Genomic DNA, 24,751 nt, shown 5'->3' with positions numbered 1-24,751 from the left:
TCTGGTCATGTGCAACCACAAATTTCAGCACAGCAGTCACTGAATAAGACACAAACATGAAACACCCCTCCTCTCTGCTTTAATTAGTTTGGTTTGAATAACAAAAACCTCATGAAGCACAAGAGCTGACAATGTCTGTGGGAATAAGGTGCCAGGAAAAAAAATAACTTGGACATGTACCAGAAAAAATATTGACAGTGTGCTGGAAGAACAGAGTGGGCATCTGGTGTGTGTGTGGTGAAGAGGTGATATTGTTACAGCTGTTCTGCTTATGAAGAGAATTCAAATAACCTTAAGCACACACGCACATGTTTACCAGCACACACACACTTGCAGTGCTGGTAAATGCTGAGTCATAGTCAGTCCTCCATTTTTGCCAGTTTTAAAAAAGTTGGGGACAGAAAGAGAACTTTGCTCATGTTTTTGGTAAATAATACTGAACCTACATGCCAGCTCCCCATCATCAAATGTTTGTTTGTGCAATCCAACATGGCAGGTTATTACTAGTTTGGCTACAAGAGATTGCACCATCTGAGTTTACATGGTTTGATAGCCATGAAGAGTCCAATCTGTCTGGAAGATTTGTGCAATCTGTACTTTTCCCTTCTCTTTGATACACAAACTGCTATATAAAAGATCAAAAGGGCAAAGAGAGGACACCAAAGACTGCGATATCCTGCAAGCTGACAGCTGACATGCATCTTATCCAAAAGAAAGGTAAGAAGCCCCGATGCAGCTCCAGATATTCGTATGTCCGGATCTGTTTGCATGTGTGCTAATGCTGAGTCTGCTGTCTGTCATCAGCCACCCTGGGCATTAAAGGCCTCGCCATCCTCTGCGCTGTGCTCGGCCTGTTCGCTAATGCTGAATCTGCTCAGGATGCAAACAACACAGAGGGAGAGCTGACCTTTCTAAAGCTGAAACTAGAGTCTTTGAAGGACCGCTTCAGACACATGTGCAGCCAGTACTCCGACCTGGCACACAACTGTTCTGCTCCAGGTACCAAATGTTCAGCAAATGAATGATAATTCAGTGCTTGTTTCTTGTTCTGGACCTTTCTATAAAAGTTTAACTTGTATATTTGTCTGTCCCCGTGTCACCCTACAGCGATCAACTGCACAGAGTGTCCTGACAGGTGGGTTCACGTAGGGGATCACTGCTTTTTCCTCAGCAACGATAACGACGGTTGGCTTAACAGTACGCTCAAATGTAAGGATATTGGCGGACATCTCGCCATCTTGACCACCAAAGAAGAGCATGTGAGAGTTTCTTTGTACTTTAAATGTTTCAAATGTATTTTTTTGGAATTCACAAGTACTAAAGAATTTGACTGAACATATTTTTAGGACGCTCTTGAAAAAGAAGCCAGGACGATTGGGACATTTAACCCATTCTACTGGCTTGGGCTGAGTGACATTGAGAACGAAGGAGACTGGAAATGGGTGGACAACTCAACGCTTCAAGTTTCGTAAGTATGAATTGATTGATTCAAATTTCAATGGTCTTCTCAGGATGGTATCATCATACAAAAAGTGGGTGATCTAACAAAAAATAAATAAAGTAAAAAAATAAAGTAAAAAGCATTTCTGATGGTTGTTAACAGATGCAGTTTACAAATGATCATCAGTTAGACAAATAGTTCTTACTGTGGATTGTGTGATGTTGAAGCTTGTGGACATTTAAAAATATGTAAAAGCTATTAGTTTAAAAATGTCCATCTGATGCTTTGTTAAAACAGGTTAAATCAGCTGCTATAGCTTTCGTGTCAAAAACCCTAAACAGTTACGGGGTTTCACTTATGAGTTTTTCCTCACTGTAACTCGAGTGCGATGTCTGCACCTACTGTGAAGACCACACAGGCTTTGTCTCATGGATGCAGGAACTTGCATTCTCTCAAATGGCCAGCAGGGGGCACCTCATATAGATGCAGAAAGAAGTCAGACTGTATGGAAGTCAATAAAGAAATCACTCATGGACACTTTCCTGATGCCTTACTGTTTCAATTGATAGTTATTTTAACACAAAATTATGCATTTTGTAATATAACATCAGATTGTAGTCAAAAATTGAGGATTAAGCCTGTGTCAAACCAGAGTGTGGTTTAGCTCAGGCCTAGTTACTGATTGATACGCTGCTGCCTTAAGAGCTGCAGTGCTCCTTGGGTCGCTCATCGTCATTGCTAAACTCAAGGTTTCATGGCAGGACTTTGCAAACCAGTGGGTGACACCATGCTGGCTGTGTCCATTTTTTATATACAGTCTATGGCTGGTAGAGAAGCAGTTGGGAAACAGTAAAAAATAAAAAATTGCGTGATTGTTGTTTATGTCAGTTAAATGACTCCTTTGGCCACTTCTAGATAGATGCACAGATCACATTAGAGTCTGTTTGGTAGTGCAGATTGTGCAAAAAATGAAGATAAAACGATTGCTGAAAATATGAATTATTAATTTTCAGTTTATAAAACAAAATGAAAATGCTGATGCTAATTCTGACCATTTTGCTCTTTAATCATATTTACTTAGTTAAACAATTTTAAACAAATATTTATATTATTATGACAAATGACAAACACGACATTTCTCTACAATCCTAAAGCAAACATGTATAAATGAACACGCTAGTCTGAATAATCATCGAGTAACCTATCGTTGGTTTAACGACAAACATTGTTGCATGGAGCTGCAGCACCTGCCTGCCTACACACTGAATGCTTTAGAGACTTAAAATGAAGGCCTGGGTGTTTCTGTAACGTTGCCATCATCTTTTATTTAGGTTTCATATGCTGTAAAGGAAACATACAGTTTGACACCTACACAGAGTTTTGGTTCATGCATGTTCACTAAAGACTTAACAATAAATGTACTTCTTTTGAGAAAACGGTGATCGAGGCAGAGTTGAGGATCAGCTTCGATTAAAATCAACCCAGATGGGTTCACAGAGCTCGCCAAGACCTTAAAGAGCATTTTCAGCCTGTTAATCGGGCTTTTGTACACAGCAAAGAGTTCTTGGCACCAAGTACATAATTACTGGTTTAAGTAATGTGGGGTGTTTTTATTTTTATAGGTTACATATTACTAATAATGCTGAATAGGTTGCTAAAGTCTCTGGACTAGCCTATGGTGTATGTGAAATGAATTCCCTCCAACAGACGGTGTTTAGATTTATAGATGTTTTAATATAATTGCATGTCTCATTACGTCATGACATTTTTCCATGAGAAAACTGCTCGAAGAAGAAAACTACCACTGTTTTCATGAGAACATCACCATATTAGACATGATGAAAAGTACAAAGCACAAACATTTATTAAATAACCTTTACGGCAGTTCCCTGAAAACCTGATGGTTGCGCTGGAGGACAAGTCAATTTGATCTTTTTTTTTTTTTTTTTTAAGTTTTTTGCAAAACTTCACAGCAATTCATCAACTAGTATGTAGGTGTAGGCATGTTTTGCATCAGTTCCTCCATCCTTCAAACTAACTATAGTCACAACTAGAAATGTGCACAAGCACAAGGAACCATCCTGTAAATAAACAGGTCCTTTAGCTGGTGATGGCTCTTGAAGAATAAAGAATTACTTAAAAGTAATGCATCTTCCAAGACAACTGTTAAAACAGTGCACAAACTTAGCAGGTGAAATGCCACTTCAGCAGAATATTAATGAAAGTAATGTTAATCTTCTTCCATCTGCGTTGTAAAGATTTTGGAACACACTGAAGTCTGAGCCGGATAACAACGCGTCCGCTGGGGAAGCTGGAGAGGACTGTGCGGTGGTGGACACCCAGAATCAGAACTGGTACGACGTTCCCTGCTCCTTCCAGTATCGACGAATCTGTCAGATGGATGCCATCCCGCTAAATTAGCCCAAGAGGACCTCTACAGGAACATCACTCAGAAAGATTTTGATGCTTTATTGAAAACATCTACTAATGTTTTTACACATTACAGTTTTCATCTTTCCATTTTTAGCAATAAACTTTACACAAATAATATGCTGCACATGTAAATTTACAGAAGCACCTACACATCTGAAAGCATTACAGACCTCCTCAAAAAATATACATAAGGAAATTTAGTCTACAGATAGACTCAAAGTGTAAATGATTTAAAGTCACAGACGGTAATAATCATACACAAAATACATAAAATCAGTCCAGATTGCCTGATATGTTTGATCCTCAATCCAACAAAACTCTTTTGTACTTTCCAGTATGGCAAAATGAGAGATGTAAATCCAGGTAATCAGGTAAATCAGAACATATCAGATCAGAAATTCAGCGTGTTCCCATTTCTTCTTAAAGATCCGGTCTGTGAGCTTTCACGTTCTGTAAAATCCTTTTGGTTTGGGGCTGAAAAAGAAAAAGTCCCAGGTTTCTGTTTGAGTTATGGAAACTGACGCAGAACTACAAAAGCCAAATCATAAATGCTTATTTAAGTAATGTTCGTACTTCAAAAAATATCTCATGGCTCAAAGTGTCATTCAGATTTTAGTGCTGATAAGTGTGCATGCTTATAAATGTGGCTTTGGAGCCATTTTACCAGTTCAGGAAATGGTTAGTACGTACTTTTTGCACTGGCAGAGTTGATGCCTGAGGAGTCTCGTTTTCTGCTAATGTGAGTGACAAAGAGGCAGACACAGAGGGGTAACTCTTAAAGCTGAACTAATAACTCAGTGTGATTGAAAAGAAAGGAATATGAATGGCTGAACTGTACTTTTCTGCGTCGGTAGTGGATGAAAGCGAGCACGAGGAGGAGGAGAAGGATGACTGCTGCGCTGCAAATGATCACCAGCATCCACACACTCAGTCTGGGTTCTGTACACAACAGAGACAGACAGTCATCAAACAGTATACAGTATAGAAAGAACACATCATGTAAAAGAAGTTTCTGTCTTAAAATTTTGTGGTCACAAGGTCAGGCCCATGTCACACTTCCTGCTCGTCTCACTTCCCGTGCTCACCGATCTTAAGCAGTATCTCATCTGACGTCAGCTTGTTGCCGCCCTGCCACAGCTCACACCCCCACTTTCCGTTATCTTCTTTGCCCACTTCCGAGACAGTAATATGGGTGGGGTAAGAGGCGTAAAATGACGATGTTTTAGGTGAAGTCCAATTTAACTTCATATCATTGGGCAGCTGGTCACCAGTGCTGCAGGACAGATTGACCTGCTGACCGTAGATTAGCTCTGCTTTTGGGTGGGCGATGACTGGAGACGAAGCAGAAGAGAAAGAACAAAGAAATAAAATGAAAAACATGCATTTTATAAAATAAATTGCTTCAAAGAAGTTGTCTGTAACGGCATTTTCCTGAAATCAGACTAAAACTTTGGCCACGAAAGCAGCGATGATGTCTAAACAAGACATTTTGATTTCTTTCCCAAATAAAAGCTTGTAAAAAACAAAAGGTTTGGCTTCAAACCTCCACATGTGAATGCTGTAGAAATTCAACATCTCACATCAATATTTAAATATAGCTTTTATCATTTGAATATAATGTGAGTTGTGGGTTTGCTTGAGAACAGTCCAGAGAAATTGTGTTATAGGAGCAATTTCCTGTGAGTAAATACATCAGATCTGTATTTGTTTCTGGTTCTACTTTAAAAAACATTCAGCCGCAACTGAGAAATCATAGTTTACTTCATAAATTCTCATAACACACGGTCCAATTAAGATTCACTGTGTTAGCACGCTGTTCTGGCAGAGGGGATGCTTAATACAGCCAATTAAAACAAGAGGAGCTTGTGAATTAGAAACATGTCACACTGTGGACACTTGCAAATAAATTCAGTAGCAGAGAAATGAAAATACTGGCCGAGCAGGAAGGCAGCAAGAGCGGTCACAAAGAAAAAATAACCCTAAATATAACGGAGGTGAGTGCAACACAGAGCTGGTCTTGTCAAAAAAATGTGACTTACTTTCCAACACCACTACGTCTACTGTGGTCTCCAGAGTCTTGCCATTTTTAAATTTCATTGAGCACGTGTAGCGTCCTCTTTCTTCTACTGTTGCCTTTGATTTGGTCAAAGACAGATTTCCGTTTTTAATGTTATATACAGGAGACAGTCCTTTGTCTTTACCCTTCTTCCAGGTAAGTTTTTCCAGATCGAGGGAGAAGAGCTGCTCTGGATTGTCAGAAAGGTTGCCTGAGGAGAGTTTAGGAGCAAAGTGCCACTGAACTTCCTCAATCTCCTTTTTTTTCACTTGTTCCCAGCTAACAGGAGAAGTTAAAGAACAAGGGATGGTGAGAGGCGAGTCTGTGGATGTATACTGATGTGAAGGCACAGGGGCGAGGTCTAAAAAGGAGGAGAAACTGTTAGAAACCTGATCTTAAAGATGAGGATACACAACTGCGAAACAAATGCAAACACACAGAAACTCACCCACAACTGTAACAGAAACTGGGAACTTCTTTTCATTGGCATTTCTTTTCACTACGCAGTCCCACTGGCCGTTGTGTTCACTTCTGGCTTCAATGTTGACTGCTCCTTTGTTTCCTTCTCTGTTTCCCTGGGGACTGAGCCAGTAAATCTCAGCTGTATTTTGAGGAACACTTCCCAGACTGCAGGTCAGACTCAGATACTCGCCAGACAACAGAGGAGAGGCTGATTTCTCAATCACTAGCACAGAAAACAAGCAGAATAAAGGAAACAGAATAGAAGTGATATATTTTACATTTTAAAATAAACTTTTTTCACATACGTAGTTTAAAAAAACAGATTGTCATGTCCAATGAATTCATAAAGGCCATGTTAAGAAGTTAATAAGTTAAACTGTTCTTACATCAAACATCTCAGGACACAAATTAAAAACATGCGCTATATTTGAACAACTTGTGTAAGACTGTTGAATATGATGCAGATATGTAAATACAGTGGTTTAAACTTTAATAACCATTAATTAAACTTACACACTAATCATGTGACCTTATCTTTGCTCTTACCCTTGACTTGAATGACTTTAAATACAGTGATCGAGTCACTGATTTTACAGACAAAAGTCCCAAAGAGGTCTTCCTGCAAAGCCTTTATGACCAGCGAGGCACCAGTTAAGGACAACCTGTTTTTCCACTTCTCATCTACAAGGCAGAAAGTTATTGTTAAAAATATTTTTTTATTTACCTGTATTTCCCTGCTCAGTAACAATAAATAAATAATATATACATAAATATATGGTTTACCATTACTGAATCCCTTTCCGCCTAAGGGGTTAAGCCAGGCAAGTTGATGACCATCCTGTTTTTCAAAATACCAGTACACATAAGAGTTTGCTGGATAGGATGTTGGCTCCAAGGTAATATCCTGTCCCTCCTTAGCATAAATCTCTTTCTGAGCACCTACAAGGATGAGAAGGATGTTATGTGTTAATACGGAATATCAAACAGTCCAGTTTCCAAATGAAAATAAATGAGTCTACAGTCAGGGCGTCTTACCGGTAGTTGACACAATCACAGCGATAAGAAGAAGGGACTGAATGAAGTTCTTCATCCTTGTTATATGTCTGAAAAATATAATAAAAATACAGTTTATAGATTTTTATAGTAACTATAAGCTTTATTTTTATAGCTTCTTTCAAATGTTAACTTTTTTGATTAAGACTTCAAGCCTGATTATTTGCTACTTTCTTAAAAGAGCAGAACAATATTCAAGAAATGTATTACTTTCTTTACATCAGAAAGCCCGAGGTATAATTGTTATATATTATATGATCACAAATGTATGTAGTTCTTTGAAACAGATACAACACAGAAGAAAACCATAAAGAAAATCTCCATGGAATTAAATTCCACATCAGCCTGCTTCTTAAGTTTATATGGCAAATCCAATTTACTGTTCAATTGTCTGAGATTTGCTGCCTGAACTCAATATGATCCTTTAAAAAAATGCATTGACCGATTGATTTGAGGGTGTTTAGTAGTGATGTTGTACTTCACTGCATACGAATCAATAAATAAATAACTCTCTATGTAACCTGTAAATGAAACTTGAAGGTCTTTCAGAGCTGTTGAACAGGTCCGCAATACATCGTAAATATGTCGTACTATATTTAATCATTTAGTGACAAACAAGAAGAAAAGTAGATGTTGAAAAATAAGCATTTCAGTAAAAATGAGTCTTTAGTTTAGTTGTAGCGTCCTGTGTATATTGAAGTCTGCTGCAAAGTGAAATCATTCAACAGGAAGCAAAGGGGGGTTTGTGGTGGTCTCAGATTTTGAGAGATTTGAGAAGATAAAAGACAAGTAGTTCAGAGAGCTGAGAGTAGGCGGCCTGTGGTGGGCTTTGGATGAAAAGAAGCAGACAAATGTTGGAGGGAAGAGGCTCAGAGCGTAAGCTGGCTTGTGGTGGGACTTGATTTAGTGAAGGGTGCAGATTCTTATCCCAGTCCTCCCTTCTTCTGCCTCTCACACCCCCTCTCTTCCTCCTGTGTTCCACGAAAGACGGATCTCTCCACGCTTAAAAAGACCACAGCACCGGCAGCACACCTAGACTGTGGTTTAAGGTAGATGTTTCTCTCCTTTTTTTTTCTGTTTCACCCCTTATCTCTGTTTTTCTTCTCTTTGCCTGTACGCTGTGTTATGGTTGTGCACAGAAACTCTAAAGGTATGTTTGTGTAAAAAGATAAATAAATTAATATTGAAAAAATGTTAAAAGAGGGCATTTATGTGCCCTCCCAACAAACACACTCTTGAAGGGGAAGCAGCTTTAAAGTAAGATTATGAATATTTCTTTAATGTATAAGCCGATGTTCATTAAAGACTTTTTATTTTGAATGAGCAGATTGAGCGAATCAGATTTATTTGTGCAACACTACACAACTTCCAGAGATCTTAGGAACTATTTGACTTTTAAATGATAAGACTTGAGTTCTGTATCAGATTTTTCCTTTTTGGATTAAACACTTTAGATCAAAACATAAATCGATCAAAAATAATAAATTATTTTGATTGAAGAAAAATGGCAATGCTGTGATGACACGATTCTCTATGAGACGTGGATAAAGCTGTGGGCTCTTTATTCGTGAAACAGACGAAGATCAGAGAATTGTTCATCAAAATATTCTTCAATAGTGAGGTAAAACAGAACTTTACGCCTAAATACATGTTTTTTTTTTATCGGCGACCGAATGTGTTTTAAATCTAAATTTAATGCGCTATTATATATAATATGTGGAGACACACAATAACTGCTTGTGTCCAGTTATTTTGAGTTATTGTTTAAGGTTTAACTGCTAATAGATATTTAAACTCACGGTAAAATTAAAGGTTTGCGGAGTCTCTAGTTTGGGCCAGCCCAGGCGCCGGCTCTACATGTCTCTGTGCAGTAAAGTGCCCCCAAATACCTTTAATAATATTACAGGTTTTCACTAGTTTCACCATTGGAGGGAAAATCAGCTCCACGTATGATGCACAATGTCCTTATGGGCTAAATGTGCATAAATGTGTTGGGATAAATATAAAAGTCACCAAGTCCTCCTTTATCCTACTAATAGCCTCATTATTCACATGAAAATAATAAAAAATAAATAATTCTCGTAACAGCTTTAGAGTGCAATCATCTCTCTAGGGGCCTCACTCTTAAAATCTTGAATTAAAAAAGCTAATTGTTAGCGCTCATAGATGAGCCAGCTACCAGAAGAAGAAAATCAACAGGAAATATTAAAATCTGGGGTGTTTTTGTTGTTGAGGAAGAATGTCTCAGAGAATTTATGCCCCAATATAATCTATTTCACTCGACTGAAACTGCATAGTGTTTAATATGAATTGTATCAGAGTTTGTAAGAAAAAATAATGAGGGAAGATCGGTGATGGAGTGAAACTGATGACAAACTGACGTTCAAAGTCATCGCACCTGTGGAAGTATAACCCAGAAACCAGCATGATCATATCTGCAGTCAGGAGGGTGCTACAACAACAAACACAGAGACGGGGGGAGGGGAGGATGAGGGTCAGACACAGCAGAGAGATGAAGGAGGGGAGCTGAATGAACAGAGAAACCAGATTAACAGCAGCATTTCATTTAATTTCATTCATCTCATTTTTTTTTATCTTCATTTGTCTTATTTATTCTTTTTTTTTTGGCCAGACTTTAAATTAATTTGACAAAAAGTTTCCTTTATTTTTTTCACCATCACCTCAAACATATTTTATTTATGAAGCTTAAGAAAAAATTAAAGTGTTAGATTGTTTGTTTTTCAGAAAAATCAGGAATAGTTGTGTGTCATAAAGCGTGAATTTGTGAGTAACTTAAAAAATAACTGTGGTACACAACTATCGCTAATGCTACGTCAACATATTTAGTTCAAGCTAAAATAATCCACCGGTGTAAATGTTTATATCCTATTTTATTGTAAATGTATAATTTGAAAATTACACATACATCTTTTGCTCAGCGGTCATCTGTTTTGTACGGGTCAGTTGCTCAGCGCTTAAACGATTATATGTTTTAGTTAAATGTAAGAAAAAAGAAATACAAGAAACTGGATTAGCATTTTAACATTTTTAATAATACGATCTGAAATTACATTTTCAGGCAACGTTTAATGTGTGTGTTTTTAAAATCCTCCAAAAAGTTTATTATTTAGTTTTTTCTTTCAGTTTTTTCATATCTGGAGAGGATCGTCACTGCACTGTCGATTTATAAAACTTACCTTGGAGCTCTAATTGCATAAAACTCAGCGTGATATTCTGGCTCCACTGGGCCTGTTGAGGCTTTACATGTTTATATTTCAAACTTATTATTTAAAAAAAATGTGATACTGATAATTCTAGTATAAATTAACTTTACAACGTGTGCCGTGGTTCTGAATTATGTGTGTATTAGGTTAAAACCTGAAAAATTACACAATACTTACAGCGGCTGCTCAGTGCAGAGTGTCCCTCTGTGCTCAGTGATCCGGAGTCAGTCGGAAGTGTTGTATATTTATCAAACGAGCCCTCTTTTTAAATGCCGTTGCACCTCCCTCAGCACTGATTGGCCTGGAAGACACACACACAGATGCTGATCAGACCCAAAGTCAGAAAAATGACCTTTGATTGGTTGTTAAACTCTACTCAAGATCAGTTTTCGAAACTTTTCTACCCCCTTAAACTGTTTACCGTTGGGTACTGTTTAGAGTAAACAAAATATCTAAGATTCATATACACAAAACACTGAAACGCATCGCTTTGGCAGTGTAATCATGTCGTCATTTAATCAGTAAAATTAAATGTTTTTTTGAGTCTCTGTTTTTACTTTTAATCTGTCCAGTGGCTATAATAACAAATAGAGAACAAATCTTAATGGGGTAAAATGTCTTAGCTCATTAAGTATGAGATGCTGTTTATGTCATAAACTCTGTGAAGGGTCTCTCCGGACTCATTATCTATCCTTAGCACGTTCTAAGCGGCACATGAGCCGCTTACAGACTAATTTATTGTAATTTTCCACTGGTCTTATAATTGTACCAATTTAGATACATAATTAGTGTATCAGAATTCAAGCATGAACTGCTGAACCAATCTTCACAAAAACAGTTGACTGATGCAAATTAAAAATGCGACATTTCCTGGAGAGAAAGTCGGATAAAGTGCAGAACGGGATGAGAAAAGCAAAAAGTTTAGGGATGTTTTTTTTCCTGGGAGAGCGGCATATATGAGATTAATTTATATATGACGGAATAACAGACTTCATGGACTTAAAACCTTCAAGTCTATCGACGACGGTGCAGTGCAGCGTCTCTTCTGTAAGGTCTCGCTCTCACTTCCATGACCAGTGCTTTTCAGAACCTCTTCGCACTTTAAAATTGCCCTTATCGTTCATTTTTTTCCATCTTTGACATGTTTAGATTTCTTCCAGAAAGCAAACAAATATTGCTGTCTGAACACGGCGAGCGAATCATCAATCAACCAATAATCACGGCCTAAGTTTTAAAGTTCAGAACAAGATGAATGGATGTTAAAGTAGAATAAAGTCAACAAACACAATTACTTTGTGAAATTTATAAGTCCACCCAGCCGCGCGTGTAAAGGTGCTGAAATCACAATCGTACAAACATACCCGCCAGAATAAATGTTCACAATATGTCTTCTTCAGTTGTTGCTGAGTAGCTTAAATGTTACTCATTTTTCGATGTATATAATCTGTTTGTGCTTGTTACGGAGCTCCGCCGAAGCTACAGCATCGAGGAAAACATTCATCAAAATAAAAACCACTGTGTCATGTTATTTGGCGGTAACTAGCAGTAAATTGAAATTTCCTTTCAATCTAAGATTCGATGAACTAATTTTAATAAAACAAACTGTACTGAAATGTAAAGATTTGTCGAGTAAAGAAAATCTTCCCTTTGTGCGTTTGACAAGAAAAGACCCGCCAAACGGTCAGCGCGGGTGAAAGCGATCAATAGTTTTTTATTGAATGTTTCTGTCTTACATAATTCCCGTTTCTTTATGTCTTACCAGCAAATTTGTATTAAACAGAAAAACTGATCGAACTTCATCAGAACAATACTGGGTTTGCGAGTTTTAACTTCAAATGACCGCGTGGACTCATTTATGACGTTAGCGGTGTAGAAATATTTGTCTTTAATCTTTAATCATGAAAACATTTCCTACCATGAATTCATCGGTCTACTTCACTCATATTTTTTCATAGATTACAGGAATTGGAACAATGGTGTGTCAGGGATAATGGAAAGTTGTGTGGGGTCATGTATGATGATGGAAATGTTTCTGGTTTGTTTTATTTAAATGTTTTTACTTGGAATCGCTGCATTACAATGTTTTACAGTGAGCTCAGCTAACAGACTCAGAGAACCAAATCTGCAAAAGTCGAGCACATACTCGGTGCCCGATGACGATGAAATATAGCTAAAGCGTTTGAGTTGGGTAACTTCGGCATCAAAATGATTTAAAACCGTTACTGATTACATTAGAATAAACACAAATAGAGCCATGTAAATTAGGTTTTGTTGTATAAAGTATAAAGGGGTCACTTTAGTTGCTAAAATATCTGGGACCCTTTGTTAACAGACAAACACGTGAATAAAAGGTTGACCAGACTGAGGTCTATGACGGCCAACATTAGTCTGTAAATGTAACTGTGCTAAATGTAATTATCAGCAAACTACTTTGTTCATTTAAAAAAAGGCACGCAGCATCAATCCAGTTCATTTTAGCAGAGTGTGATCAAATTCATGGTAGAGGCGATATTCTTCTTTTCTTTGACATGAAGGCAATCGGTCGTCATCAGTCAATCTGCCATGCCACTAAAATTCATTTATACGTATAGCTTGCAGAGTTCGGGCAGTCCGGGAGAAATATAACAACACCTTTCCCTCAATCTCCCTTCTTGACCTGAAAAGTGATATAAAGAGTCCCACAGATGACTCTTGTTGGGGATCGGTATCATAATTTTGAGCTTAAGATTTCAGATTCTCTGCACATTTCACTTTTCTCTCTGTATGGCACTCTGATTACTCATTGCTTTATTACTTAATAATAGTAACTGTCCACCTGTGAGGGAGCTGATCATCTGCTTGTTCTTATTTGCACTCCTAAAATGCAGCCGAGTCACATCTGCGCTCGACTCAACAACATCTGTAGATTTCTGTGTTTTCTCACTGTTGTCAGCTTCTCAGAAGTTGTACACACGAGCTGTATGGGTGAGTACAGTATTGCCTTACAGCTACGGCAGCTGTGCTGATGTGCTAGATAAAACATTAAACTGCAAACTAATTACAAAAATCTGAGCATCTTTGATGTCCTCAGAAAACATGAGAGATCCTGTGACTGGAAGATTACATTAAATTGAATCAAAACTGCTTAAAATTTGGGCACAATACCAGTGAAGTAGTACACTTTGAAGGGCAGACCTGAGAGGCTCAGCAGCATGTTTGACACAGATGCACTGACTCTGTAAAGGGTTATCGTTTGGCTGTTTATTCTGCTGAAATAGAAGCTAATCGCTTATTTTTCATTCAAGAAATCAGATGATCTCTTCCATCACGGCTAATGAAGGCTACGGGGATCAGACTGGTGCTGCAGAAACACGCTGCTGAGGTGGTTTAGATACAGGAACCACAACAAGGACAAAACAAACATCTCACACACGTCTCATGTGTCTCTCTGAGGTTTCTCTGCCTGCCTCTGTACTGCCTTCATGAAGGGCTCACACCTGCTTCTGTTCCTTCTGAGCTCGAAATGAAACAAGCTTTTGTTCACTCGTAAAACAAAACCTTCACGTCTGTGCTGCCTCAGCCAAACGTTTGCTTACAGGCCTAAATGAAATGAGCTTTTAAACGGAGCTCCTTTCAGATTACTCGGATATAAAAGCGGCTGCAAAGCCCGCGATCAGCGCGACACCCCTTTCTTTCCTCGGTGGATGCATATTTGTTTATGAGCTGTGATTTTGATGGAAAACACCTTGAAAGTGAGGACTCCCTCATTAGTCACACACACCTAACGAGGGGGTGTGCACCACACTGTGTCATTACTGAAAAAGAAAAAGACAAAGTGTGGGCCACAAGCAAGAAAGATGGGTGATTCACTTTTTTCATATGCCTCTCATGCTTCCTCAGCCTCCAATCTCTCCTACAGAGGGTTTCCCTCGGCAATCGATCTCTATTTCCTGTCTCTGACTTGCGCTGGTTTTATTGTATTTGATAAAATTACAGGTTAGACTTATGGCGTGCGATTTAGCCAAAGACGGGAGGATGTGCTGAAGGTGCTGGGTGTGTGCTGGAAGTTTAAGAGTCTGTGGCTGTTTTTGTGTTTCATAAATAAACAAAATGTCAGTGGAAAAGATGTTAAGAATCAGAAACAAGTGACATTCTCCCTCAGTGCCTGAAAACATTTAGTCTGTTTCATCATGAGGGGAACTTCATTCAAGCTTCTTTGAAACCTCAAACTTGTGAAACAGTCGCAAAGACAGAAAAGTTTACTGTCTCTCCCACTCATCGCTAAAACCTCCATCATCAGTATCTGTAAGTTATTTTTGGTTTGTGGGCCACTGGATGATCGTTTTTATCAAAAGGAAAATGTAGATTTTGCCACAGTTCATGTAGATTTTCTAATTCATATGGACTGCACACGACTGCTACTATAAATCTGTGATTAAGATGATGAGGTTAATGATGACGTTTGTTTGCAGTGGAAACACTGCTGTATATTTCCACAGCGCCTACAGACGTGTGTGCAGCATATGCGCTGAGCGTAGCTGAAGCACGTTACTGCATTCCTGTAAGTAATCGAGATAATATGATTATTCGCTTATTGTAATAAATGAATAAACAAAATGGAAACAAAAAACATTTGATGTCAGTTTTAGAGCATTTCTCAAAACAATGACACAGACAAAATTCAGTTTTCAGTCAGTAATGTTTTTCTGTACATCCTACAGTTTATATCCGGAAATTATGGAAATGTTTTGCAATTTTTTTTTCCATCAACATGCATTCAAATAAGAACTAAATGTCTACTCCTGCATTTTAATTGCATAAACGTTAGGCACAAAAACACTATTCCACTACTCACATGTTGCCACTCATTGTACAGACGGCCACATTCAAAGTGTCAGGAAGAGTTCAGTGATGTTCCTTTGCTACATCTGCCCAATAGCTAAAAAACACACTAAGCTGCCATTAGATTAAATAATCAAATCATTTTAAAAATGCATTTGTGCAGTTTTTTTGTTCGCTGCAGGCTCGGCCCCGCGGCGTTGATTTTGAGGAGCCTGCTTCCTAATGCCGCTTCAGAGGCAACAGGAGAGGCAGATTTTTTAATGGGCAAAAATCATCTTCAAAGTTAAAGGTAAACTAAAAGAAATAGAAATAGAAAAAGTGTTTATATTGCCTTTGATAATGATGATCATGACCTGCGGTACGAGTCCAAAGTTTGCAGACTGATGTTTCAAAAGTATCTGTGACAAATTTAATAAAACATCTGATGCGCAAATACACACAATAAAACACAGCCAATATGAAGCCAGTGTGGCTTTTGGAAGATGTGAATGTAAACATCATTAATTCAGAAGTGAGAAATGTAAAGATGCATTTGTCGTTAAGTTTTCCACTCGCTGGGCTGCTGCTGATTTTTCGCAAACAGTTATTTAGTAGCAAACTACAAGCAAAACACACACATACTTGGTAAAAGACACAGTTTCCCGGTTCTATAAGGTAAAAGAGGCTTAACTTACTCAGCTGATGTCGTTCTGTACAAAGTCTTGTTACAAAATGTGGAGAAATAAAGAGATAATTCACTGTGACCGAGTGGGTCATCTCTCATATTATTATCTACTAATTTCTACCTCACAAAACAATGTTTACTCAGTTCACTCTAAATATCTTACGACTGTATAAGGAAAACGTCAAAGAGTCAATCTCCTGAACATGAAACATAAACATTTCGCTCTAAGCACTTTCTATTTCTTTTCCATGTGGGTAGTCAAATTAAGTGACACTCTTTTTAGCACGAAATCCCCCCCCCTTCATGTCTGCTGCACTCATTAAATGTTAGAAAACACTGACAGAGAAACACAAAAAGGGAAAGACTTAATGGTACCTGCGTTATTTGTCACACACTTTAGGACGTCTTTTAAGAATGAAGACAATCTCTTACATTAGAGCTGTATTAGACAGCCAGTACAGGTGTACAGTGAAAGAGTTTCTATTAATGTGAACCTACTGAAACAGGAAAACCAGAAAACATTTGTTACACAAACAGAGCTGAAGAGCATTTAAAAAGCCGGCCATAATTTAACCATAATGCTTCATTTCCTGATTCACTGCATGTTACCCTTTGCCTACTAACAACACTTTCACTTCTTTAGTTTTAAAAGCCAACAACACACAGCAAGACGAAGAGGAGCAGCTGAGACGCCACCTATGAGAGGACAACTTTAACAAACAAGAAAACAAATGATTTTAGCCTGCGACCGGTCACTGACCGATCAACCTCTGCAGGTTGCTTTAACAGCGATTCCAGTCATGAAAAGCTGCTCTGACACTAAAACCTGCGTGGAAGTGAAACACGAGGGGAGTTTACTGCAGGGAAATCACCCAGCACACGATCATTTCAAAAATAATCAGGAAATTCAGTTTTTAAAAAAGGAGTGCACCTGCAGTGGGGTTACAGCTGGCTGCTGTGTGCTGCCTCTCCCTGCTCTGAAAGCTCACACATCATCCTGCTTACTATTGCAACTGTTTTGTTTTGGGTTTTTTTTGGTGTTTTTTGCAACAATCTGCTGCTGTTTGGCATTTAACAAATATGTAATGATGGTGGCTACATTGCCACTTGTGTCAGGGTCATTACGTATGCACGTACGTTTGCAAAAAAACCCTCTCCGAATACTTCAATCTAACAAACTGGAATTGAAAATAAGGACAGTTTACAGAGTTTTGCGCTGTAGTTTGTGCCAATTCCTTTGTACAAAAAATATTAACAGGAAGCTACTGTAAACTGTAAAAAGTACGTTATATATAATTCCTTTTTCTTTGGTGTTCAGAGTATTAATTCAGAAATGTTATGGTGGTTATTTTAAGCTATTACGTGTTGAGGCTTTACCACCATCAACGGGACTCCTGTAGGGTTCAGTTGTGCTCACTTTCGGGGTAGATGCTCTGAAGTTAAATACCAAAGCATTCCCCTAACCATGTTGTGGAAGAAAAAGGGGAACTTCTACAGAGCCGATATCTTGTCATAGTATGACAAAACCAAGAAACTAAACTCGGGGTGCCCGAGCGAGGAGATGCTGCCACAGTCATGTGGAAAAGATAAAAACACCCTCTTTGATCTCTAAAGTTTTAATGTATCACACATAATAAGAGAGATCTGGTTCTTAGCAGTACTTAACATTATTTAAATACAACCTCCAATGAACAGCAACATGTGACATGACATATTGTGTCATTATTTATTTAGTAAACGTTAAAAGTTAAGAAGAAGTTTATGAATAATTAAACACATCCGTTTCTTATATAGCACTTTTCTACTCAAGGACTCAAAGCGCTTATACATTTTGCCCCATTCACCCATTCACAGACAAGCGCTTGTTTCTACTTCTACAAGCCTGTTAACTTACTGGCATACAAATTGGAGCAGGGAGGGAATCAAAAGGGATCCAACTTCCAAAAAGTAGATGACCTGCTCTATCTCCTGAGCTACAGCCAACATAGCAAAATTGGTATGGCTCGGATCTGGACCACACAATGTGCTTGCACATGGCTCACATACCGCAAAGAATGACGGCCTGTGCTGCCCCAGAACAGTTTCAGCTCTGGCCCCAGATGTCAGCCTAATGTGTACCTTAATCAAGCCGTGTAATAACAACATGTGCCGGAACATAATAGTGCAAAAGTAACATGAGGAAACTCTGTTCAGACAGTGAATGGACTGATTCTTATATAGCGCTCCTCTACTCTCCCAGATTACTCAACGTGCTCTATACAACATGACACATTCACCCAATCACACACTTTCTCTTAACTGAGTGCTTCCTAACTACATTCATACACATTCACACTCTTGATATGCAGACTGGAGGAAACAGGGATCGAACCACTAACCTTCTGATCTACCTCCTGAGCTACAGCCACCCTGTGATAAACATGAGTAAACCGTCACTAGGTTTTGGATAAAGTGTACACTCACAAACCTGGCAAACCTGCATTTGAAACGTTGGCTACCATAGCAGTATAGTATTGCAACATGGCATTTGGGTCTTCTAACTAAAATAGGAAAACAGGAACATAAATTATGTCATCATTGGCAGACCTGGCCCACATCTGGTTGACATACACCCTGCCATGACACCAGTCAGTCAGAAGTGCCAGCTTGATGCCGGATCCGGGCCAGACCTCTTTTCTATGATCCTGGGCCACATAACCAAAAACATAATCGAGCCAGATGTGGCATGCCATCACATAGTCAGTGCCATCTACGCCAAGCCTGACCCATATATGGATGACATACCACTTACCATGCCAGAAGTCAGCCAGCAGTGACGGCTTGATACCAGATCCGGGCCAGACCTGCTTGCTATGTGGGAGCCACCACTTAATTCCTTCATCATAGGAATTAAGTGGTAAGTAGCAGCCTGGTGCTGATAATCAAATGCACTTCATCAATTAATCATGTTAACTGTTTTAACAGGTTACAGGTCTGGAGCATTCAGGTTTGTGTTAACAACAAGAAAGATATCAACGGTCTGGTAATCTAACTAACTGCTATATGTAAATGCTATAAATGCTTTAAGGCCATTTCCTAACATTGTGAAGTTTATTATTCTACACCGAGAAAGATTGTTCATCAGTGGAAAACATTTAAGACAGCTGCTAATCTTCAGTGGACGTCCCAGCAAATTCACACCAAGGTCAGACTGAGCAATGCTCAGAGAAAGTGCCGAAAACCCAAGAGCTACATCTCAGACTCTACAGGCCTCAGTTTATTAGATGTAAAAGTTCATAACAATACATTCAGAAAAAGACTGAACAAGTACATCCTGTTCGGAAGAGTTGCCAGAAGAAACACTGTCTAAAAAGAACATGGCAGCATGGCTTTGCATCTGAACAAACCACACGACTGCTTTTAGACAGATCGAGCTAAAATGGAGAAGTTTGGCCATAACGCTCAGAAAAATGAACCACAGCTTATCAGCACAAACACCTCAACTGTCAAGCACAGTCAGGAGTAATGATTTATGTTTGTTCTGCTGTCACTGTCCTGAGCTGACAGTTAACATTATACGAAACACTTTTAGAAATGTGAAGCAATCTGTCTGACGGCTAAGTCACGCAACAGAACAACGATCGCAAGCGCAGCAGCAAATCAAAAGTCAAAAATCGAGATGTTGCAATGGCCCAGGAAAAATCCAGCTCTCAACCGGACTGAAATGATGTGTTGGGAACTGAAGAGAGTTGTGCACAAATGAATGCCTACAAACCTCAATGAACTAAAGTAAAAATGCAAAGAAAAGTGGGCCAACATGATGTGAGACACTGATAAAGTCATACAGAAAATGATTATTGTTAAAGGTTGTTCTGCAAGCTCCTGAATCTTCTATTTCACACGGTTTCTGCTTTTTCATCTAGTTTTTGTTAACTAAACAATGAAAGAGTTTAATCACATGTTCTTGTTTTTTTAATCTTTAAGGGTCGTGCGACCCAGTGTCGCACGACATCACATATTTGTGATCGCTTATAGCATCCCAAATATGTGATGCTATAAGCGACCTTATAGCATCACATATTTGTGTTTTATAGTTTACTGCAGAGAAGTTTTGGAAGTAGACTGTTACTCTGATACTAACAGATGCAACACTACCTTACAACAACCTCACAGGTATGCGGCCATACAGCTGCTGTTATGGTATGCACATTTCTTTAACTCTACTGGCCTGATAGGAGGACAGGATGTGGTTGCCGTGTTGCCTGCAGATCCCTGCTGAGGATCAGATGATATTTTATTATGTCCTGATACATAAAAGTTCAGAATGGGAAAACGGTCCACTTCCTTTTTTCACATAAGCGTAATTTTACAGTAATATGCTGTTTATGGAGGTTACACAAACAATAAATACATGTATCGCAACAATGTCCTTTAACAGTGACATTTCTAACCTGCTGATATCAAGAAGTAAAAAATTTGATTTGCTGACCTGAATTTGGCTCCTGATGGTTTGTAGCGATGGAATGACAAGACAAATGGAAATAGCAGAAGGAGGGACACACCCTGGTTCAGAAATTGCAGTTTCACTTTGTATGACTGCATGTTTGTGTCTATGAGTGTGCACATTTGGGTAATACAGTGAAAAAGAGAACTGACTAATGCAGTCCCATGAAAAGGGAATCCTAATGTCTCATATGAGAACACCTCCAGTGTAGACAGGTTATATTTTCATAACAGGGTAAGGGAAACACATCTCAGTAATCGCCTACAGAGAACATCAAAATACATACAGTGTGTGCCTCTAGGAGACTTTTTGCTCACTGCTAAAGTCCAAGAAGAAGAAACAAGTACATTTAATGACTCTTCACGATGATATGCAACAAAAAGAGTAAATCAGCAGCACTTTAGTTAGTCAGTAATAAACAATAAATGGCTTTGAACTGCTCTGAACAGCTTTATGGGTGTTCCTGGATAAACAGAGATAAACAATTCAGTCCTTTGAATTGTAGGAATAGCATCCGGAGCATGAAGCTGAAACAACCAAGAACCCGGGGACATGTGATCGACATTTACAGGCCAAATCAGCCAACCAACCTCAATCCTACTGAGCAAACTGAAAACAGACTACCCTCGAAACGAGAAAGGCAAGAAGACAGTTCAGCAAGTAAGAAGTGCCTGCTGACACCTGTGAGGTGCAGCATTCAGCTGTACGTTAACATTTTGGTGTAAAAAAACAAAACAAACAGTCAACACTTTAAGCTCAAGGTAGCGCTTCTGTTTCAGACTGTGCTGCAGCGCTGTGCTGGTTGGCCACTGATGGACTTTATCCGACATGTATGTTACCAAATTTCATTTGTGTCACAAAACATTTAGTTTTAGAGCAAACTGGAACATAAAATGTGCACACGCAGCAGAAGTAACATCATAAAGATATGTGAAAACCAGCAAGTGTCTTAGTTAGAAGTTGGGCCGCAACGTGCCGCCTGAACAGCTTGGGTGCACTTTTCTACAATATTTGCGTTAAATCTTTGAGACTCTGCTGGGGGGGATGCTCGCCACTCTTTTCCAAGATATTCTCTCATTTGATGGCGAGAGCAGTTCAGTACATCAGCCTAAAATCATTCATACCGGGTTAAAATCTCGTGTCTCGGGAGGCCGTAGCACATCGTTTTATATTCAAACCGTTCAGTGACCCCTCGCGCCCTCTGGACGGGGGCATTTCCATCCTGGAACAGACCGCTCCCTTCAGGATAGAAGTGCTCCATGAAAGGATAAAGTGCAAATCAACTTTTTGGTTGCTTGATTTCTAGTGACGCTTTGCTCTCGAGGGACAAGCCCCTCAAAGTAAAAAGGGGCCACTGCATCGCATTGCTTCGCTGGCAGGGTCGGGGGTTTTCAGGATTTTCCTTTAATTTGTTACCACTTTGTAATATCATTTTTAAAATTGTGAGTTATATGACTCCTTTTAAGCTCTGGCAGTAGATAAAACATGGAGAAGCTGAAAGGAGGCGATCTATTAAAGCGCTCGCGCAGAAGGAGCCAGGTTTATTTATTTTTTAGTATTTTACGCCAGATCTTTGTGCGTCTGCAGCCACTTTGCCATGTTTGCTAGATCTAATTTTAATGGTGCTTATCATGAGTAAAATTTAAAACACTATGAGCCACGGATTAGTGAAATCTAGACTGTTATCCTGATATAATGCTCAGAGATAAGAAAACAAGCACTATCTAATCTCAAGTGAGATATCTCCAACACTAAATTATTGCCCATTTTTGTAATATTAATCAAAAAGTTTGAGCCAGTTTAATCCTACACTTATTATATTTTATATTCGAGTGAGAGTACAGCGCTTGGTAAATTTCATTTCATTCATCTATTTATTTTTTCATTTATTTTATATTGGCAGTTTTCATAGGAAGCATTTTCAGTTTCAGGGTCCTCCTAAAACAAAACCAGCAGGACCCCGAGGCCACGCAAGCTCACTGCTTCACGACTCTTTGGGACCATTCAATAAAACAAGGCCGTCATTGATGCAACCATCGTACGCGCCACCTGTCTTTAACGAGAGGTCAAAACTTTTATTTTCTGAAGGTAACCTAGTTTGGATACCTGTGTAATGCCTCTGAGTTTAGAGTTTAAAGCAAATATGAGATTTTACCACTTAGTGTGATCTAAAGTTTAATTTCCTCAGTATAACAGCTGAACTATGCTCAGTGTTACAGTTTACAAGGAGATTTGCGTTAAACAAGCAAATTTTTCATTATATTACAATCATTTGTTGCCCACCACACGTAGCATTTGAACTAACCCTGCTATAAGTAAATTTTTTGGCATCGTCTGGCGTATTTCTGAAGATAGTACGCACGCTGGAAGCTTCTCAGAGTTACTTGTTTGTTAAAGAAAACTCAGCAGATGAGGTGCGATCCACACTCAGCTGTAAATGGCCTTTACGAGGGAACGCTACAGGTCTTATTTACCTGAACTAAATAAAAGCAGTACATTACTGTCGACACTATCAGTGCCAAAAATATAAAAATAAGATAAGCTGTGAGATTTTTTTCGACTTTTTAAGGCTGTTTTAAGGCAGAAGTTTTAACTTGTGAAAACATTTTTAATGTTATATACATAACATAAGAGAAATACTTTGCTACAGTGTGTTTTAGTAATTTATAAATGCCGTAAAAGAAACACTTTACCAAATGTGTTAAAAATATTTGAAGGTATTTGAAGCTTTTTGATTAACGTTGCTATTTACCTACAAAATTAAGCGTTCTGCATGGCACAAGGCCCTCAGCAAAGCTAGCACTATCATATTTTAGAGGAACAACACACACACTAAACTTAACATTCAAGCAAACCTGCCTGATTTTAAACTGTTAAGGATATTGTAACTTTCTTTACATTTTTTCAAAAAAATTAAAATTAGTTTATGTCCTGATTGCGTAAGATCAGGACAAATTTAGCATCTTATTGCAAAATCAACAACGTGTTGCTGGCGCTGCTGTTATTGCATAAATTTTGATCTTTACGTTTAAAGAGATTGCAGAGCAGAAAATTCTATTTTAGGCATTTCTGATGTGACATTTTGAAATCCTCCTCAGGGTTGTCATTAGGTTTAAGCACATCAGAGAGACTAATGAAGGCTGAAAGACGTCCCATAGAGGGTAAAATCTACAGATCAGGTCCGGCTCATTTGAGAATTGCTTAAGTCTGATGATAAAACAACCATAAATCTTTCAGTGTTGACGAATTTAATTCAATTCATGTGTTGACAGTCAGACACACTGAACGCTGGCTACGAACTGTGGATCGTCACTTTCTTCTAATGATATAAATATATATGAAATATGGAAATATGTGCCAGTTTTTCAGGCAACAAACACAAACACGAGCAGATCAAATTCAAGACAAATCAGTCAAAAAACCTTTAAAAGCGGCCTCTGTTGGGACCACATTTGAATCTTGACCCTACGTGCCCCTTTACGTCTATCAGAGTGGATCTTTCGCAGCGTCTCTGACATTTGTCAGCATGTAGTTATGATTCGAGCCCTTGACATGTTGTTATCCTGATTAAAGTATCATCTCCCTTGAAGAAAAGCTTTTAAAACCTGCTACTATCACGTAAAACACTAAAGTATACATACAAAGTATTACAGAGTACTTACATGGGATCTTCTCAGTACAGCTATGAGTTCAGCTTTGACACTTGGTAGGCTGTGTGCACTGCAGGTGCCTCTTTCAAACACACACACACACACAGGAAGTCAGCGTTCACTATGATCTCATCCCCTCTGTTATGCACTTAATACATTTTACAGACTAGATTACAAATTCAGGCACAAGCCTGGAGGACACTTTTAGAGGTTTGATAAGCTCAACTTAGTGCACAAAACGGGCTTTTCTTAACTTATATAAAAGATTGAAAATACTTCACTTGTGCATATTTATGAGCATGTATGTATGTATGCCACGGGTGGTCGTGTTATTGAGGTAAACAGGTGTTTTCTGTTTATTCCATATCATGAAGTGCTGCTCTGGTGTCAACAGCTGCATGGTATTGCACCAGTTTTAGGGAATTCGTGAGCTTTGAAACCAGTGTAGGCATGGTCTAAAGCAG

The 24,751-nt window shown here is 38.6% G+C and overlaps 2 protein-coding genes across 4 annotated transcripts; one reads left to right on the top strand and one right to left on the bottom strand.

The window, feature by feature from the left end:
- The first annotated feature begins 574 nt into the window (after window positions 1-574).
- On the top strand, window positions 575-3,989 carry LOC120732479 (perlucin-like protein). Its single transcript, XM_040030119.1, has 5 exons — window positions 575-717; window positions 805-999; window positions 1,108-1,259; window positions 1,347-1,468; window positions 3,700-3,989. The coding sequence occupies exons 1-5, from the start codon at window positions 696-698 to the stop codon at window positions 3,860-3,862; spliced, it is 654 nt and encodes a 217-aa protein (XP_039886053.1). The 5' UTR covers window positions 575-695; the 3' UTR covers window positions 3,863-3,989.
- cd4-1 (CD4-1 molecule) lies at window positions 3,334-24,397 on the bottom strand. Of its 3 annotated transcripts, none has more exons than XM_040030099.1 (11): window positions 24,300-24,397; window positions 10,847-10,970; window positions 7,428-7,495; window positions 7,176-7,331; window positions 6,939-7,073; window positions 6,379-6,615; window positions 5,914-6,291; window positions 4,960-5,205; window positions 4,713-4,813; window positions 4,565-4,608; window positions 3,334-4,348 (listed from the first exon to the last, which is right to left on the bottom strand). In XM_040030099.1, exons 3-11 carry the CDS (start codon window positions 7,480-7,482, stop codon window positions 4,318-4,320), a joined length of 1,383 nt encoding a protein of 460 aa, XP_039886033.1. In that variant the 5' UTR covers window positions 7,483-7,495; window positions 10,847-10,970; window positions 24,300-24,397; the 3' UTR covers window positions 3,334-4,317. The 3 variants fall into 3 exon arrangements, with proteins under 3 accessions (XP_039886033.1, XP_039886036.1, XP_039886035.1); XM_040030102.1 differs by having other exon boundaries at window positions 4,565-4,605; XM_040030101.1 differs by lacking the exon at window positions 24,300-24,397 and adding an exon at window positions 20,623-23,538.
- Window positions 24,398-24,751: the final 354 nt, after the last annotated feature.

This window comes from Simochromis diagramma, unplaced genomic scaffold (assembly GCF_900408965.1).
Source record: "Simochromis diagramma unplaced genomic scaffold, fSimDia1.1 OVJJ01000361.1, whole genome shotgun sequence".
Taxonomy (NCBI): Eukaryota; Metazoa; Chordata; class Actinopteri; order Cichliformes; family Cichlidae; genus Simochromis; species Simochromis diagramma.
The sequence above is the reverse complement of the archived record's forward strand: the minus strand, read 5'-3'. Positions and strand labels throughout refer to the sequence as shown.

Bases quoted from the DNA above. Each gene is read 5' to 3' on its own strand.
- LOC120732479 (XM_040030119.1), top strand. From the start codon at position 696: ATGCATCTTATCCAAAAGAAAG. The intron at 1,000-1,107 runs GTACCAAATGTT...GTCACCCTACAG, and splicing joins ACACAACTGTTCTGCTCCAG to CGATCAACTGCACAGAGTGT. The intron at 1,469-3,699 runs GTAAGTATGAAT...TGCGTTGTAAAG, and splicing joins AACTCAACGCTTCAAGTTTC to ATTTTGGAACACACTGAAGT.
- cd4-1 (XM_040030099.1), bottom strand. From the start codon at position 7,482: ATGAAGAACTTCATTCAGTCCCTTCTTCTTATCGCTGTGATTGTGTCA. The intron at 6,292-6,378 runs GTGAGTTTCTGT...CCTCCTTTTTAG, and splicing joins AGTTTCTGTTACAGTTGTGG to ACCTCGCCCCTGTGCCTTCA. The intron at 4,814-4,959 runs GTGAGCACGGGA...TGTTGTGTACAG, and splicing joins TGAGATACTGCTTAAGATCG to AACCCAGACTGAGTGTGTGG.